Raw genomic sequence first — 18,123 nt, forward strand, 5'->3', positions numbered from 1 at the left:
TTCATCCACAAAAAACACACTGGACGCTGCACTAGGTCAGAAACCAGAGGAGACTGTGAGGTCCACCGTAGACGGACCACTTTCTGTCAAAATGTTCTATCAATTAAGGGCAGCTCTTTGTGGAATAGCCTCCCAACTGAGATACGGGATTGTCCCACTTTGAACAGTTTTAAAGGTCAACTCAAAGAATGGTTGAGAAACAAACAAACGTGCAATCACCGCTAAATGCACTTCAATACAGGGGCATCTCCTCTTGCACTTGATGTAGCCCTTTTATCTTCTCCTGCACTTTATATTTCGTAGCTGCTACATTGTACTGCCATGTGGTAAATGCTTATATGCTGCTCATGCTCTTTCTGCATATCATGTATTTATTTTGCTATGTATATAAATGTCATGTTCTCACTATTTGGCAAGCAACCGGTCACAGTTGCCCTGTTTATCTCATGTCTCATAAAAGCATTAATAATGATTTATAAAGTGTTCACAACCTAATTAATAAATGAATTACAAACTATTCATAAACCCTTTATAAGGGTAGTCTTATTGTAAAGTGGTACCCAGAATTCTGTACATATACAGAACAAAGCCCATCAAATATGTTTTTGGTTGAGCACATCAGTTGGGTGGACAGAACATCTGGTAGTATGAAAGAAGTGTTCAATTTGGTACAAAAGTTTGGTTTTGATAAATGTTTATGTCATTTTGGCTGCAGTTTTTCATCATGCAGGATATATGAGGTGATTTGCACTTTGAGTGTGTGGTTTTGTGAATTGTGTTATTAAGTGTTTTGGGAAAATAAGCCATGTATTGAAAAACATGCGTAAGCAATTGAAAAAAACTGTAATAGCCTACACAAAGTAGCATGACAGGCTGGGGGTGCTACTTCTGCTGCAGGGAGGTGCAGGGGATGTGGTAACGAGAGGGAAGTTAAAGTAAGTCAGTCACAGTCAGTGTGATAATATTTTCAGTGTCAGTTTGAGTCCCACAAATATCAGAGATGAAATGGTTTAAGACTGCTGTGGACATTGCCAATAAACAGACAAGCATGGGGTTAGGGCTGGTGGCCCTGACAGCTGGGGGGGAGCAGATCTTTTCCACAGTGGCCTTCAGCTGTCCCTGCAACCAACTCAACTTCCTCTACGGCTTAGTGTTCCTGCTTGTGCCCGCGCTGGCTCTGCTGCTGTTGGGGTTCATCCTCAGTGAGAGGACGTGGAAGGTACTGACGGGCATGTGTCGGGAGCCGCGCCGCTGGAGGAGGCTGGTCACCGCCGGCTCGGTCCTGTGCCGGGTCAGCTGGATCGCACTGGTGGCCCCCTGCAGCTGGATAGCCATGGCTCTGCTCAACGGGAAGTACTATGAGTGTGCGATGACCGGGACCAATGTGACCGCTTACAACAAGCACCTGTGTGGAGACAAGAGTTTGGACCAGTGTCAGCTGGAGCTGAGCAGCTTGCCCTGCTTGGGGCCGAAGGAGGACCGACAGCGGGTCCTGATCACTCTCAGAGCCGATTCCCAGGTCAGTGCACACCTCCACACATCGTATAGCAAGTATAGCCTACACTGTGATGAAGTGAAATCAAGTCTAAATCAAGTTGTCTGAAGAGTAGACAGCATCACTTGATTTAGAGTGCGTGTCATATAATAACGCGTGCCAAGGACAACTGCAATATAAAGTAAATAAAGTTACAATTTGAGAGGACCCGCATATGTCATATCGAACAGAACGGTGAGCTTGCTTTAGACCTTTTAGATAAAAAAAACTAACATTTGCCCTCGCTCAAACTTTCATAAGTCACAAAAAGAAGAATGGATGAAATGCCACCTGCAAAACAGTATTCTGATGCTGTGCTGGCAGATGTGTATCTGACCCTTCGAGATTTGACACAGAAAGACCTCTTTTCAGGCTTTTCTGTGTAAACATTTAAAGTTATTTTTAATGATTTTTTTTTTAAACTTTACATTAGGTTTACCTTCAAAAACGGTGCCCTTCCTATTGTGTGCAAAAGTCATGTTTTCAAATCACAAGCGTAGGTATACTGTGCAAGTGAAATCATATGGCTGACAGATGCTAACAGTCCCTCAGTATAACACGAAGACCAATCTTGCTGGGCCATTAACATACAAAGTTGCATAAAACATTGTTTTTGTTGTTGCTTTATTTTCTTTCAGCTTTTAATGGGTAAAAAGTGATTTTATAGCTATCTCTTATTCCATCCTGTTTGGCCATAGATTCTGGGATGGCTGCTCATCGCCTCCATCATGTTGTCCAACCTGCTAATGATCTGCATGGCTCGGTGCACCTCCCCCATCAGCTACCTGCAGCTCAAGTTCTGGAGAACGTATGTTCAAGAGGAGAGCAACCTGATGGATTCATACAGCTCTAAACACGCCAAAGAGCTCGCTGAGAGGAACCTGAAGAGCTTCTTCAACCATCAACCGCCTGAAAACATCAGCACACCTTCCAACAGGGCCTGGAAGAAGATCTCCTCACTCTACAAGTTCAGCACCAAAGACCATTACTACAGCACCATTCACCGATATGTGGAGGAAAGTTGTGACGATGACATGATGAGGATCGCTTCGGTCAAGTCCAACGGGACTGCTGACAACATCCCAGCTGCTCTTGATTTTGTAGACGATGTCAGGATGGCATAGTGACAAACACCTCTATCACCAAGATAGTCATCATCAACATCTCCATCATCACCACTATCATCATCATCATCAGCAGCAGCATCATCATCAGGGAACGTGAATGTTTCATCCACATTTATAAAAAACCCAAATTGTTGAGAACAATAAGGACACCTGGTTTTAAGTCAAACTCAATAAAGGAATATGCTATATATGTAGAAATATAGATACATGACACCAATTAAACATGAACAGCAGCACAGTCAGGCAGAGTGTAAAGTGAAGAGATTTGTGTGAGCTTTATATAACAGGAAATGTGTCAACCTCACCACCGGACCACTTCCTGTTCTTCGCTTGCAGAATAAGCACGTGGCTGGGAAGTGCATCTACCAATCATTATGTCGATGGCTCGATCCCTAGCCCCTGAAGTCCACGTAAGGCCCGCGGTGTGTGTGTGTGTATGGCAGCCTCTGCCTCTGTATGAATCTGAATGGGCTAAAGCTATGTAAAAGTGCTGAAATGGGTCACAAAGAGTGGAAAGTCTATTTAAATGCAGTCAATTTAAAGAGACCCATGTGGGTTTTTACCTTTCCTGTAGTGTGTTACATAGGTTTCTGTGCATGTTAATGGTAAAATCCCTGTGATCTAGAGGGAGTTTTTCTCCCAAACAGTCCCCCCTCGCCCCCCCTGCCTGAAATGCCTTCATTGGACTACTTTGTTTACTTCCGTTACATTATGACATCACTATGTAACATTTGTGCTTCTATTGGCAAGTGCTCCAACACATTGACCAATCACAACAGAGCTGGCCAGCTAACCAATCAGAGCAGACTGGGCTCTGGTTTCAGACAGAGGGTGAAAAGAGGTGCTGCAGCACAGGCTGTTTGAGACAAATAAAGAGCTTTTTGGACATTAAAGCATGGAGACATGTCACAGTAGAGACACACATATGAACCTAAAAATGAGCGTAATAGGGCCCCTTTAACACGAATGCATGTTATATACATACATGCACATGCACCCAATCAGCATATAAGCATCAGGCATTGTACAGACTAGTGTTGCTGTAATGGCAGCAGATAATGATGTGGAAGGGTTTTCCTGTGAAGCACTCAGGGATTTAGTCTCTCTAATGGAAATGGAACAGAAACCACCGAGAGGATGTGACCCCTTCCTCTGTGCACCGCTGCTGATGCTGACTGCTGCTCTGCCTCTGCAACGTATGGTATGTTCTAGATGGAAACATTCAAAAGCATGGATATGCTCTTATTCAGTATGACTTTCTGCATGTAGGCTATACTTTCCCCCTGTGCACATTTAGTTGATTTCATGCTTGTTGAATGCGCTCTGCTGTCAGTGGAACTGAGGCTGGTTTGTTTGTGTGTGCTTGAAGAGAAACAAATCAAGTTGCCCTTCATTTCCTTTTTATACGAATGATTGACTGCTTTGTATTAAAGTGAGTGGAAACAGTTCCTCTGGTGTGTGTTCATTTCTGTTTTGCTTCAGGCTGCATTCCCGTCCCTGTCACGCGACACAGACAGGTGGTTAAAAAACGAGAACAGCAGGGCTTTGGTCCATAGAGCTGTTGAGGGAAGCGTTTAAAGAGGAATGTATACATGAACAGAGAAGGAGAAGTAGAGTGAAGCTGTAACTGTACAACTGGGGCTGTGCCTTTGTTTTTAGTGACAGTAAAGCAGGGACTTCCCTTTGGAGGGATGTGGTGAGTGAAGTGAAATACTGTAGGAGGAGTCTGGAGAGAGGCAGCCAAAGGGAGGGGCAGGAACAGGCTTGTCTTCAGCTGAGAAAGGAAATAACAACTCTTTCACTCTGTCCACATCTCGTGGAGTGTGCCATTCCCGCTGACACCATGGATAACTTCCAGACCGTCCTGCGGTTCTTCATGAACCAGAAGGCCACCATTGGCTACAGCTTCATGGCTCTGCTGACTATAGGCGGGGAGCGTGTTTTCTCCATGATTTCCTTTCAGTGTCCGTGCAACCATGATCAGAACTTTGCCTATGGGCTGACTTTCCTGTTGGGCCCGGCTGGCGTGCTGCTGATTTTAGGTCTCTTCTTCAGCACCAGGCTGTGGAGGCTGTATACCGGCTGCTGCCTGAACCCCATGAAGCTGTGCCCCCGGGGGAACTGCTTTGGCTCACTCAGGGTTTTTATGAATATCTTCAGTGGAGCCTGTGTGGCTCCTATTATGTGGCTCTGTGTGGCCCTGCTCAATGGGACCTTTTATGAGTGTGCTGTCAGCGGTCTGGACGATAACCTGGTGGTGGATCTGTTCTGTAAAAACAAGACTCTGAAGTGTCGGGAGGAGCTGGCCCGGGTGCCCTGCGACCGCTCCAAACTTACTGCTGATGAGCGGATGGAGCTGCTGCTCATGTTCCGAGCCCAGTCACAGGTGAGACACACACACACACACACACACACACACACACACACACACACACACACACACACACACACACACACACCACACACACACACACACACACACACACACACACACACACACACACACACACACGTCTCATGTCTTGACTACTGCAACTCCCACCTGGCTGGTCTACCTGCAAGGACCATCAGACCTCTGCAGCTAATTCAGAGTACAGCAGCTCAACTCGTTTTCCCACAGTTCTCCCGAACTACACCGCTGCTCCGCTCCCTTCACTGGCTGCCAGTAGCTGCCTGAATCAAGCTCAATACACTGGATGTAGCCCCTACTGAGATCACCCTGATGATATTGCTATGACATCATAGGGGAGGCCGATAGGGGAAGCTGATGCGTGAGGCTCATACTGGAAGCAGATGTTGAGTGTTCATTACCAGGGCCGGTCCTAGACATTTTGGTGCCCTGTTCATTACCATCTAGCTCCTTTTTGCTCCAAAAGCAAACCAAAGCCTTTCTATTCAAATCTTAATAAACAATAGGCGCGTTCACACCAAGTACTTTGCCGTATTTAGTGCAGGCACTCAGTGCCCCGGCACTTATTACCCCAGGGCATTTAGTACAGATCGCGTTCACACCGGAGTACTTTTCCCTGAGGGAAGATTACGCAAATGAGCCGCTGACGTCACTTCGTCTTCTTCTGCTTTGGGTTTACTGGCAGGCCGCAAACAACTTCACGGCGTATACTGCCACCCGGCGTCCCCGGCCGGAAGTCCCCGGAGTTGGGGACTGGCTTCAGTAGAAGCTGCTGGGACTCCCAGCAGCGTCTACTGAAGCCTTCTGAGTAAATCGCCAGAACACCGACACCTCCTCATCTCCACCGCTCCCATGTTTTATTTTGTGTTGCCATAAGTTAGTCTCTCTGAGTTTGTGCGCTGGGCGAATGCTAATGCTAATAATGCTAATGCGAGGATAATAAAATGGCGGCTCTACAAAACATTTCAGAGTTGTACGTGGCGTGGTTTGCAATTCGCCCAGCCAATCAGAACTGGGGCACTTTTTTCCCCCAGGAAAGTACCATCTCTCAGCAGGCACTAAAAATGGGGGTAAAAGTTCCCGAGATTAAGTGCTCTTTTTGGTGTGAACACGACATAAGGGGTACTAACGGAACTAAACGCGAAAAGTACAGTGAAAAGTACTCCGGTGTGAACGCGGCTATAGACATCTGTTGGCAGCTTGTATGAAATAATGTCCTCCAGCCTTTAAAAGAGACTGCTTTTGTTGGATTTTCTCTTTCCTGCAGTGTGGTATATCATTTTTTGTGCATGTAAATGGTCTGCAAAGTCTAAAATCCCATGTTGCCTCCAGAGGGGGTTTCTCTCCCACATACCAGCCCCCCCCCCCCCCCCTCACTGAAACGCCTCCATTGGACTCCTTTGTTTACTTCCGTAACATAGTGACATCACTATGTTACATTCGTGCTTCCATTAGCTAGCGCTCCAACACATTGTATGTGAAAGGCTAAGGGACGGGACACCTTTAAGCAGTTGACCAATCACAACAGACCAATCACCAATCATAGCAGACCGGGCTCTGGTTTCAGACAGAGGGTGAAAAGAGGGGCTGCAGCACAGGCAGTATGAGAAAAATAAAGAGCTTTTTGAAAATTAAAGCATGGAAAATGGTCACAGTATAGAGGCACAATCTAAGGTGATGTGGAACTGTTTTGTTTTGTATTGATTTCATAGTGTTAAGTGTGCATTGTTTATCTCTGTCTACAGATCCTCGGTTGGTGCATCATCATAATTTCTGCATTCGTGGGCCTCCTGGGTACCTGCTACACAAACTGTCGCTCCAAAGTCAGCTACCTGCAGCTCACATTCTGGAAACGCTATGTGGAGAAAGAGAAGGAGTGCTTCGATACCTTTGCTGCGGATTACGCAAACAAACTGGCCGAAAGAAACCTGCAAAGCTTCTTCGAGAACAACGACCCTGTTCCGTTCCCTTTCCCCAATCACAGGGCATGGGAGGAGATCTCTGCACTGCACACCTTCTCCAGGAGCGAGCAGTATTACAGCACCCTGCAGCGCTACGTGGAGAGGACAGACAGGGACTTCACGCCAGAGAAGAGACCTGTGTTGGACGTTGAGCATGGAATAGAAATGCACTGACTGTGGGGACACTGTTAGCTAATAACCACTGTTTGTATTTAACTCTCAGTGTATTGTATGTGTGGTCTGACTCAGGAAAAGCTTCCTCCTCACTGACAATGCTGCCACTTACTTTGTTGCACAAAACAATGTGACCAAATTGCAATGCTACTATATCTTCCCTAAACACATGAAGGGCATAACCACTATCGTATAGGCCCTAGCTATTTCACACTGCATGCATTGTGAGGTGTTCTATTTCAATCTAATAAACACACTTACAGGAACATCGGAAAACACTGAGGTCATGTCCTGGCAGGGTTGGGAGTTTTTTATTTATTTATGTCTTCTGTTACAACTACTAGTTACCTGTATATATATAATCAGTAAGTAATCTGAGCATCACAATATAAAAGTAATGCAACTTTCTGTCACTTTTTTAATACCTCAATATCAAATGCAATGCAAATAAATACGTGAGAAAATATGTTTTTTGTAAGAAGTGTATGTAAGACAACAGAACAATGTAACCTTAGAAAAGAAGTAACCAAGATATTTAGTATAAAAAATGATTGTATTTACAGAAAAACCTGCCTTTCATTCAGCATATTCAGGCAGTAGCCTATATATCAACAATGAGCAGCACATACTACAGTTTCATTTCAGGGGTAAAAACTAGCGCTTACTCAGCCACCCCCCCTCAGATTTTATATGGGAAGTGCCCATGCAGTGGATGTGACTAGCAACACTTACAGTAATAAATACTGACAGCAGGGCAAGACTGTGTTATACACGCTGCACACACTCTACTGAACACACTCTGTTAGTTTGGTTCAGTTGAGGTCGATGAGGTCGTTTTGCAGCCAGTTGTTTACAAAGATTGTACAAGTTAATCCACCAAACATATTTATATAATTATTATACAACTGCAAAACTCTGTATAACAAGGATGGTACACTAACCTCGCTTTATCAGATCCTAACCTTTTGTAGCATTAATACGAACACGTATTTCCAACCATGAAACATTTGTAAAGTGTATTATTATATCCTGTATTTTTTACATTACTCAGCAATTTCCTCTTTTCTTGCCTATTAAAATCCTGGCATGTGTTGTCTCTGTAGCAGTTTACTATATGTCTCTGCATTTGTTTAAACATTCCAACCTGCTGTATGAACACGTTTCCTCTTATGACTGGTGCTGACTGTTTACTCTGTTAATGTGTAAACGATACGCTCCGATTCTAGTCTCATGTCAGATCTAGGACTCCATCTGTATTTCCAAATGAACCGATGAAGACTATTAGTAGAGCCAAACCCTGCTACAACCCAATAGTCTGTTGTCAACTGTTGGGACAGACGAGTTGAAACTTGAATAATCCCTGGAGCTCATCCTCTGCTGAAGGTAACATTGTTGCACCATGTAGGGTCTAATAGTATACCAAAAATAGGAGCATCTTTTTCAGAGTATTGGTTAGAGACGGACAGCTAATGAAAGACATAGGAATAGGGAAATAAAAATACGTTAATAAGCAATTCATATTTTGATGAATAAATGAAAAGTGAAATAACTAAATATAGACATTAAATAAATGAACCTGTGTCAAAAACAATTCAGTAAATAAACATACAATTCAAAGGTGGGGTAGGTAATTTTGGAGAAACCAGCTCGAGTGCGCTAGAATTTGAAAATACACAGCCGGAAAAAATCTGCCACTTCCTTACAGAGCCCCTCCTCCAACACACACAAACGCGCACATGACTAATGAGGGCACGAGATAAGTTTGTGCACAGATGGAAGGCTGACAGGCAGGTAGGCCATCCAGTTATTTTAGCCGGGCCGGCTAAAATGATTGGTCGTACTTTTTACAGTATTACGGCTTCCACAGATGACATTTTTTTTATGGATTTCTTGTCAAAGCACTTAAGATATTCATTGCTATCGGGATGTTAAGAGCATTCCATGGAATATAACAAAAAGTGTATCTCGAGCCGGTTTCTCAAACTTACCTACCCCACCTTTAAATTATTGTAATTATCAATATAAATGACATAATGTTACAAATGTAAGACTATAGAAAAAAATTGAGCATTTAAAATGGATTAATACCTTTTATCCCATTGTTTCCTCCAGAAGTGTATTCAAATTATTGGTGTAAACATTTTGTTCTGTTACCTGAAAAGGTTTTTAACTGATGTTTAGCTTAAAGGTGGGGTATGTAATTTATTTCAGAAACACGAAATGCTCTTAACATCCCGATAGCAATGAATATATTAAATGCTTTGACAATAAATACATTAAAAAATATCATCTGTGGAAGCCGTAGTACTGTAAAAAGCACGACCAATCATTTTAGCCGGCTCGGCTAAAATAACTGGATGGCCTACCTGCCTGTCAGCCTTCCATCTGTGCACAAACTTATCTTGTGCCCTCATTGGTCATGTGCGCTTTCGTGTGTGTTTGAGGAGGGGCTCTACTGTAAGGAAGGAAGTCTGAAGGAAGAGGCAGATTTTTTCCGGTTGTGTACTTTCAAATTCTAGCGCACTCGAGCTGGTTTCTCCAAAATTACATACCCCACCTTTAATGGTTGGCTCCAGTTGTGATTGTCTGTCTCTTGTGTCAGACCTATGATTGGCTGGAATCTCAACTATGAGCTGCTCAGTATAATTAATAAATAGATTCACTCGTAAAGTTCAAACATACATCAAGGCCTCAATCTTAAAGTTGTATGCCTAAGTGTCATACGTCATTCTCTTTCTTCTATTTTGGTGAATTGCACTTGTAGAACTCAATAAAGTTTGTTGAAAAAAAATCCATGGATTCCGCCTGTGGGCTGCAGACCAGAACAATGGATACGATCAGTGTGTGATATGAAACTGGTGAATAATTCCTAAATAAAGCAGAAATACGTACAGCTATAGCGCCAACGTGTATTGTGGGCACGTTTTTAAAAGTTAAACGATGTTTGACGGGTTTGAAACAGCTAAAGAAGTGTTAGATATATTGTCAGACCAAAGAGTCCGAATCCCGATATGATCGATGAGCAACACGCAGCAGCAGTTAGCCTGTTAGCCTCCATGGTTAGCCTCAGATGAGCAAAGCGGGATGTTCTGTCTAACCTCTAGATAACGTGAAAATGACGGACTACGCAGAAGAGCAAAGGAATGAACTGGAAGCTATAGAGTCTATATACCCAGACTCTTACACAGGTTTGACTTTAATTCATGAAACATTAAACAGAGAAGCGATAGACAGCCGAGTTAGCTCCTAGTCTAGCAATGACTCACGACATAATTGACTGAAACATACATCCAACAAATGTAGCTAACTATTTCTGGGGCACAAAGTGGTATAACGTTATATGTATTGTTGTTGTAACAGTACTGCAGCTATATGCCAGACATGCAGCAGTGAATGACAAGCTGAGAGCATGACTATGGACAGTGAGGTGGCGTTTCTCCGAACTACATTCAGTTGTAGTAACTCTAACCTGTTTAATGCATATATGTATAGATATGTTGGTCACTGCTTCAACATTTTAGATAACGACCTATATAACCCTATACATTCCTTATTTAGTTTTTGCTATTTTCTAATACCTGAAATGGTTACTAATTAGTGCAATTGATTAAACGGGATCAACACTTCACATCAAATATATAAATATGATAAGATTATAAAATAGCATTGTTAAATATTAAACCAGTAGACCTCTTTGTTAGAACATTACATTTCCTATTCAAGTGATACAATGATAATACTAACATATTTTGTCATATTATACTTTTTGGTATATCTATTTTTTCATGTAAATCTAATCTATATTTTAATGTTATAATAGTTTGGGTTTTTATTAATAGTTTTATTTTGTGGTCATTGTCTTACAATCTATCTTTAAGTGTTTATGTATGCACCATATACACCAAGGCAAATTCCTCGTATGTGAAAATCTACTTGGCAAGAAACCTGTTTCTGATTAATTTACTGCTCAGATGGTTCAATTTCATTGTTTCTTAATGCTCAAAGATGTATAATTATCCAATATTTACCCGTAAAAAATAACATTAGAAAAATCAAAAAAATTAAAACGCATTCAGAATTCAGATTTGGTTGTACTTTTTCCCAGTGACCATCTTACTACCACTATGATTCTCTGTATCTTCGGACTCCTTTAAGTGGCTCCAAGGTTTGGAACAATGAATAGACTGAATACATTGAAAACTACCCCCTCCACCAGCTGCACAAGCATAATGCCACTCTGTAAAACTGATGCAGCAGTATGACACTCCTTCAAGCATTACGTTTTAAGACAGATTGCTCTCTGCTGTCAGATTAGGAATTGTCACATGGTGTGTTAAATTAAACCTCTTTATTGAATAGCATCTGATACTAATACATGTGTGTTTGTAGTTCTTTCAGAGAAGCCTATCAGCTTCACCATCAATGTAACGTCAGATGCAGCGGAAAACGGTGAAAGTGAGTAAATGTCTTCGTCTATGGTTGCAAATTGTTATCCATTCCACACATGTGTTTAACACTGTTAGGAAATCTCACCTTGTGCACAATGAAATTAAGCGATATTGAATGAAATAGCATATCAAAGTTGACTTGAGTTGTGCAAGCTATATCGTAAACACCCTATTAAAAGTGAGTTTGAAAGTTGAAATGAAGCAAACTTTAATAAAATGAGCCGTCTGTTTTGTTCTTGCAGCCGTGGAAGCAACATTAAAGTTCACATATGTAGAGAAATATCCAGATGAGCCCCCGTTGTGGGAGATCCACGACCAGGAGAACCTGGAGGACAGCGACATGGGAGAGATCTTCACCTTACTGCAGCAGCAGGTCGGTCCATATCTACTTCATTTATATCAGTTTGTTCCATATAATTAAAGGATCCATACCTCAAATATAGTAGTTGATGACAATACCAGTAAAACAAATTCATTACCATGGTAAACTAAAAGAAACACTCTGCTGCTGTCAATCAAACACCAACACGCCCACCAGCTGAAAAAGAAAATTGGAATTTGTCATATTTCAAGGGCTGCAACGATGACTTTATCGATTAGATCCATGACATAACCTCATAGATCTTAAATCCAGGTGCATTTTTTACATTTATGTTCCGTTCCGGAGATGGATGCAGCCGGGCGCCAGGAGGATTTCACTGCGAGGGCTGTTAAATCTATTTCAGAAAATAAATTAAATTGATTTAACTGTGGAATAGCCTCAGACATGCTAAATAATAACAACAGATGCTACACTCAGATAGCATGACTAAAACACATTTTAACCATCTCGGGCTGGACTGCACATTCATAAAGCCTGCATTAAGCAACACCATAAGAGCACGGTGCAAAGTATATAGATGCTCTTACAGTAGTCCTCTGTACAGAAAACTGTAGTTTCCCCACAGCAGACACACATTAATAACAACCGCTGGCTAGTCGTAAATACTTTGGATAGTGTAAGTGCAGTCGGATTCTCTTGAAACCCGGTCGCCTTTTCCTAAGTCCTTTTGAATTCTCCTATCCACTATTCCTTAACCCCTTGAACTTCACACAGAGGTCCAGGAATCGTGGTTAGGAAAAGACGATAGGAGCTGATTTTTGGACAATTCTACCGCAACCTTAGTCAACACCATTCAATTTACATGCAAATTACAATGTGTGGTCTACACATGTTTGTTGAGCGCGTGTTCTCTTGCGCCACATGGTGGACACGAGAGAGGGTTCAAGATGTGTAATTTGTCAAATTCTGCGTATCACACTCCATGCAAAAATAATGTCCAGGGTTGCAGTCGAATAGTCCAAAATCAGCTCCTATCGTCTATCCCTTGACCTCTGAGTGAAACGTCACAGGGTTAAGGGATAGTGGATAGGAGAATTCAAAAGGACTTAGGAGAAGAGACTGCGGTGCTTTGAGAATCCGACTGCACTTTCACTATCCGACGTGTTTATGATGCGCCAGCGGACTTCATAAATGTGCGTCTGCTGCTGTGGGGAAACTATGGAAACTACAGTTTTCTATACAGCGGACTACAACATGGATGTTTAATAAGAACGACGGACTACTGTAAACTCACCTAGAGACTCTGCACCGTGCTCTGATGCTGTTGTTTTATATATATATATGCTTTATGAACGTGGACAACAGAGAAACATATTCTTCATGACCAAGGGTGGAATTTAAATAAAAAAGTTAAGTGAAACTTAGGCTTCACAGAATGAATTCACATGAATCCCAATACGTATGATTGTATGAAAAGATTTTAAAAATAAATACAGTTGTATTTATTATAAACGTTAGTCCTTAACATCTATCACTGTGTATATCACCATTCAAACATCTTTTTGAAGTTGAACAACCCCCACACAGCTCAGTAAAGACTGTGAAATGTTGACTTTATTTGATCATTTCAGTAAAAACTAACGTTCATATTTCTCTTTTTGATTATAATACTGCTGAACGTTCAAAACAAAGCACTTTGGCAAGTTAACACATACGTTTTAAAATGCTTAATAAGCACCGTAACTTTCATGATATCATTTCTCGGTCATAATCGGTTGTTTCCGTGAACGGCCGACTGTTGTGTCACGGTAAATGTTGCAGCTGCAAGGCATTGTGGGACAGCACTTTCTCCTCTCCTTTCGTAAAGGGAGGTCCAGTGGTTCCTAAGCTAAAGGAGGTTATAAAGGAAGTTTGAAAGCTCCTTTCCTTTCATTTAGAGCATTTGAACGGCTCTTATCATGGCTGCCACTGAGGGACTTCCGGGTCATTTCACTCCGTTAGGAAGGTTCCTAACCCTAAACTGACTATTCGACTGCAGCCCAGGGGCCTCATTTATAAAGGGATATACGCTCAAAAAATGGCGTACGCCAGTTTCTACGCAATGTTTGCGATTTATAAAATACTAACTTGACGGGAAAATGTGCGGTCCTCCACGCAAACTCTAACCCATGCGTACGCACTAAGCACACAAACGGGAGAGACGAGAAACTGCGACACCGTTGGCAGAAGGAAGAATGGAGAGAAATATGTGGAAATAATACCATAAATAAAATGTTACCTCTCATTTATCAAATATGAAGAATTCATTTTCAAACATTGATTAAAGCCAATCTTTAAATGATTAAACAAACGCCTGTTTGAGACTCCTCAGTGCACACAAAAACATAACTTGGAGAAATAAATAAATACGGATATGCTATTTAAAACCACCTCGAATATGTTGTGTTAATGTTATGAAATGTTTTCTCATAAATGATGCGGTAAGCAGGAGGACAGAATTACGTCTAAACTGGCGCCGTTTTGCATTTCTATAGGTTGTAGATACGAGCATGGTTTTATATACTATCACGTTTAATCGTGTTTTATGCCGTTCACCAAGACTTGATAAGTCGCTCGTAAAACACAGGAGGTATGGAAACTAAGAACACCATATGTGGTAAATTGTACAGCTAATATAACACAACACATTGTATTTCCTTTAACTGGTGGATTATGGATATATAGTTGCTGATCGACAGCTGGAACACAAACCACCAAATACAACAAAATAATTCAGATCCAGTCGTCATGACTCCACTCCGGAGGGATTCCCCGATCATTTCTTACAGTTTCTCATCAAGGGGGGGGTCTCCTGTCCCCGGGACAAACACACTGCCTGAGGAAGGTTATGTGTATTTATTTTGTCATTAACTTTTTTCGGACCACTTATTTATTTATTTTGGTGACGATCCGACCTCCATGCTGCTACTCTGGTTCAAACTGCATCCACCAAACAATATGATTTATCTCGACCTCCCCAAAATAACCAAAATCTGACACGGTGTGAGATGTCTTTTTTAGCTGTTCTGTCCTCTTTCCTGCGATCTTCTTCATGCAGTCAGTCAAAATGAATGAATGGGCGTTTCTTTTACTATTTATAGGCAAATATGGGCGTTACGAGTCGATTGTGATTTATAAAGGGAAACAGGCGTAGGGAGTGCCGTACGCACTTCCCTCGCTGGTACGCAATGTTTTGTGAATCGGAAAATGGCGGAAAATGTATGTACCTATTTTTGTGCTTTGTACTACGTAAGCAACCTTCCTACGTCAATCCTACGCAAGGCGTTATAAATGAGGCCCCAGGTCTCCAACGGTCAGGGCAAAGCACGGCTGCATCAAGCAGCATTCTGCTACTACCCCCATTGTGTTTGGAGTGCCAGGACCTGTTCATTGCTGCTTGCAGCTTTGATTTATTATTTTATATTTATTAAATTATCTTTTGAATAAAGCCAAGATATCTGTTTAAAACGAATAGAGTTATTTTGGATTCTTTGGACAATAAATAAACTTTAATGTCACAAACTAGCGGCGCTCTGATGATAAAAATCATAAACAGTTAACAAGGTTTCCCATCATTTGTTTTTTGGCTCTGTCTGTTACCATGGACACGAGGACTAACAGTGTGTGTGGTTGCTCTACAGGCAGATGAAAACCTGGGCATGGTGATGATCTTCACGCTGGTCACAGCCGTTCAGGACAAACTCAACGAAATAGTGGATTTGATGAAAAACAGACGTGAGGAGGAGAAGCGACGGATAGATGAAGAGGAAGAGGAGGCAGAGAAGGTGGGAACATTTCACATACACGTGATAAGTTTTACAGTACATATACTTTATTGATCCCAAATTGGGAAATTGTTTAGTTATGGCAGCATGTTTACGAGGCATTTCACATGTGTAAGAATAGGGAAAAAAATATATAAACTGTAAATATATACAAATCAACAGTAGTAATATAAGTATCTGAGGAATGCACAAAACTAAAATAAATAGAATAAGTTTGAAAACCCTGTAATATTCCAAATCACTACCAAAATATATACACATAGGATACTATATACATTATAGAAGGATGCAATACGATCATTATTAAATATTGTGAGTCAAGTCGTTCAGTAAGATATTCAGATCTGGTCTAAAGCCAGAGACTTTGCTGAGCTCTGAATCCACACTTTGGTTATTTTCCCCTCTTTGAGCCCGCAGCACTATTAAGAAGTTAAAGGTAGGGTAGGTAATTTTGGAGAAACCAGCTCGAGTGCGCTAGAATTTGAAAATACACAACCGGAGAAAATCTGCCACTTCCTTATAGAGCCCCTCCTCCAACACACACGAACGCGCACATGACCAATGAGGGCACGAGATAAGTCTGTGCACAGATGGAAGGCTGACAGGCAGGTAGGCCATCCAGTTATTTTAGCGGGGCTGGCTAAAATGATTGGTCGTACTTTTTACAGTATTACGGCTTCCACAGATGATATTTTTTTATGGATTTTTTGTCAAAGCACTTAAGATATTCATTGCTATCGGGATGTTAAGAGCATTCCATGGAATATAACAAAAAGTGTATCTCGAGCCGGTTTCTCAAACTTACCTACCCCACCTTTAAGTCTAGCATTTGAAGTTGAATATAATGATGAATGTGTGTTTATCAGGTGGCCTTCCAGGGCACCGTAGTAACAATCGAGAACTTCCTGGCGTGGAGAGGCAGGTTTGAGCTGGAGATGGCCGAGCTGAGGAGTAAAAGACAGAAAGAAGAGGAGCAGGCGGGAAAAATCAAACTCTCTGGTAAACACTGAGTCTTTTACTCAACATTTCTCCGTCAAGGCTCTATGAAATACTAAAGAAAATGTGTCCCTCCCCAGGTAAACAGCTGTTTGAGACAGACCACAACCTGGACACATCGGACATTCAGTTCCTTGAAGACAGTGAGTGTTTAAACTGATGTTTTCATTGTTGTTCAATTGAATCAGATGTGATTATATGGTAAAAACATGTTGGAGACTTGTGGGGCTATAGAGCACTGAAACAACGTCAAGAATATGATAAAGGGCCCTATCATACTTTTTGGAGTTTTCCCTTTCCTGTAGTGTGTTCTATAGGTTTTTGTGCATGTAAATGGTCTGCAAAGGCTCAAATCCCAAAGTTTCCTTCAGAGGGAGTTTCTCTCCCACAAACTGTGACCTGAACTTTTGGAACATTTAAGCATGTACACATGTCACAGTAGAGGCACAAATATGAACATGAACATTAGCATTATAGGGCCCCTTTAATAACTCTAATCTTTAATGTTCTATTCAAACTCAAACCTGCTTCCTCCCTCTGCAGCCGGAAACAACGTGGAGGTGGATGAGTCCCTATTCCAGGACATCGAGGACTTGGACCTGGATGAGGACGACCCGGACTTTGACCCTTTAGCCATGGGGAGTGACGAGGACTAAAGCAGGAGAGGACAGACTGATGGTCAGAACAGACTGCTCCTCGGGAATATGATCTGACAGGAATATGATCTGATGTGTCTAACATCACAATTACCTTTCAAAGACTCTAACAGCAGCTGCAGAGGAATTCCTCAGAAACAGAAACACATACATTTTTCATTTCTATGCCCCAACAATAAAATTGACAAAATAAACCTGTGTCCTGGCTCTGTTTGACCCTGCCATGGCACTAAAGCATTCCGTCTGTCCTGGGGAGGCAAGAATATATCAGTATACTTCATTAGCATGATCATTTAAAAGAGAGGTGGATAAATACAGATACAATGTTTCCCTCTTTAATGGGGAAGCAGCAAACCATTAAAATACTCAAGGAAATACTTCAAAACAGTACACTACGTTTTTCCATAAAAGACTTTAGTTAATATATGTACTCAACATTAGAGTACAACTACTGATCATCGTTTTAACTCTAAATACTTGAGTCAAGGATAATAGTATTGCTTACATGTAACAAATACACAAATGATCAATAACCTGTACATGTGGGCATCTCACAGTGGAACTTACTCGTGCTGTCCGTCACATAGACACTGTTTAGCTGAAACTCACACAATGCTTCACTTCAGACACACTGTTATACGACGCATAAGCACTCAGTGATGGAGCAGCAT

At 41.7% G+C, this 18,123-nt stretch overlaps 3 protein-coding genes across 3 annotated transcripts; all 3 read left to right on the plus strand.

Annotated features, from left to right (window-relative positions):
• Positions 1–925: 925 nt before the first annotated feature.
• calhm6 (calcium homeostasis modulator family member 6) lies at positions 926–2,849 on the plus strand. The gene is made up of 2 exons (XM_034115663.1): positions 926–1,519; positions 2,233–2,849. Exons 1-2 carry the CDS (start codon positions 1,001–1,003, stop codon positions 2,656–2,658), a joined length of 945 nt encoding a protein of 314 aa, XP_033971554.1. The 5' UTR covers positions 926–1,000; the 3' UTR covers positions 2,659–2,849.
• A 698-nt stretch (positions 2,850–3,547) lies between these two features.
• On the plus strand, positions 3,548–8,316 carry LOC117470786 (calcium homeostasis modulator protein 5-like). Its single transcript, XM_034115664.1, has 2 exons — positions 3,548–5,047; positions 6,817–8,316. The coding sequence occupies exons 1-2, from the start codon at positions 4,505–4,507 to the stop codon at positions 7,204–7,206; spliced, it is 933 nt and encodes a 310-aa protein (XP_033971555.1). The 5' UTR covers positions 3,548–4,504; the 3' UTR covers positions 7,207–8,316.
• A 1,899-nt stretch (positions 8,317–10,215) lies between these two features.
• On the plus strand, positions 10,216–17,646 carry rwdd1 (RWD domain containing 1). The gene is made up of 7 exons (XM_034115665.1): positions 10,216–10,394; positions 11,596–11,661; positions 11,897–12,027; positions 15,657–15,800; positions 16,667–16,799; positions 16,877–16,939; positions 17,340–17,646. The coding sequence occupies exons 1-7, from the start codon at positions 10,322–10,324 to the stop codon at positions 17,450–17,452; spliced, it is 723 nt and encodes a 240-aa protein (XP_033971556.1). The 5' UTR covers positions 10,216–10,321; the 3' UTR covers positions 17,453–17,646.
• Positions 17,647–18,123: the final 477 nt, after the last annotated feature.

Source organism: Trematomus bernacchii, unplaced genomic scaffold, assembly GCF_902827165.1.
Source record: "Trematomus bernacchii unplaced genomic scaffold, fTreBer1.1, whole genome shotgun sequence".
Classification (NCBI taxonomy): domain Eukaryota; kingdom Metazoa; phylum Chordata; class Actinopteri; order Perciformes; family Nototheniidae; genus Trematomus; species Trematomus bernacchii.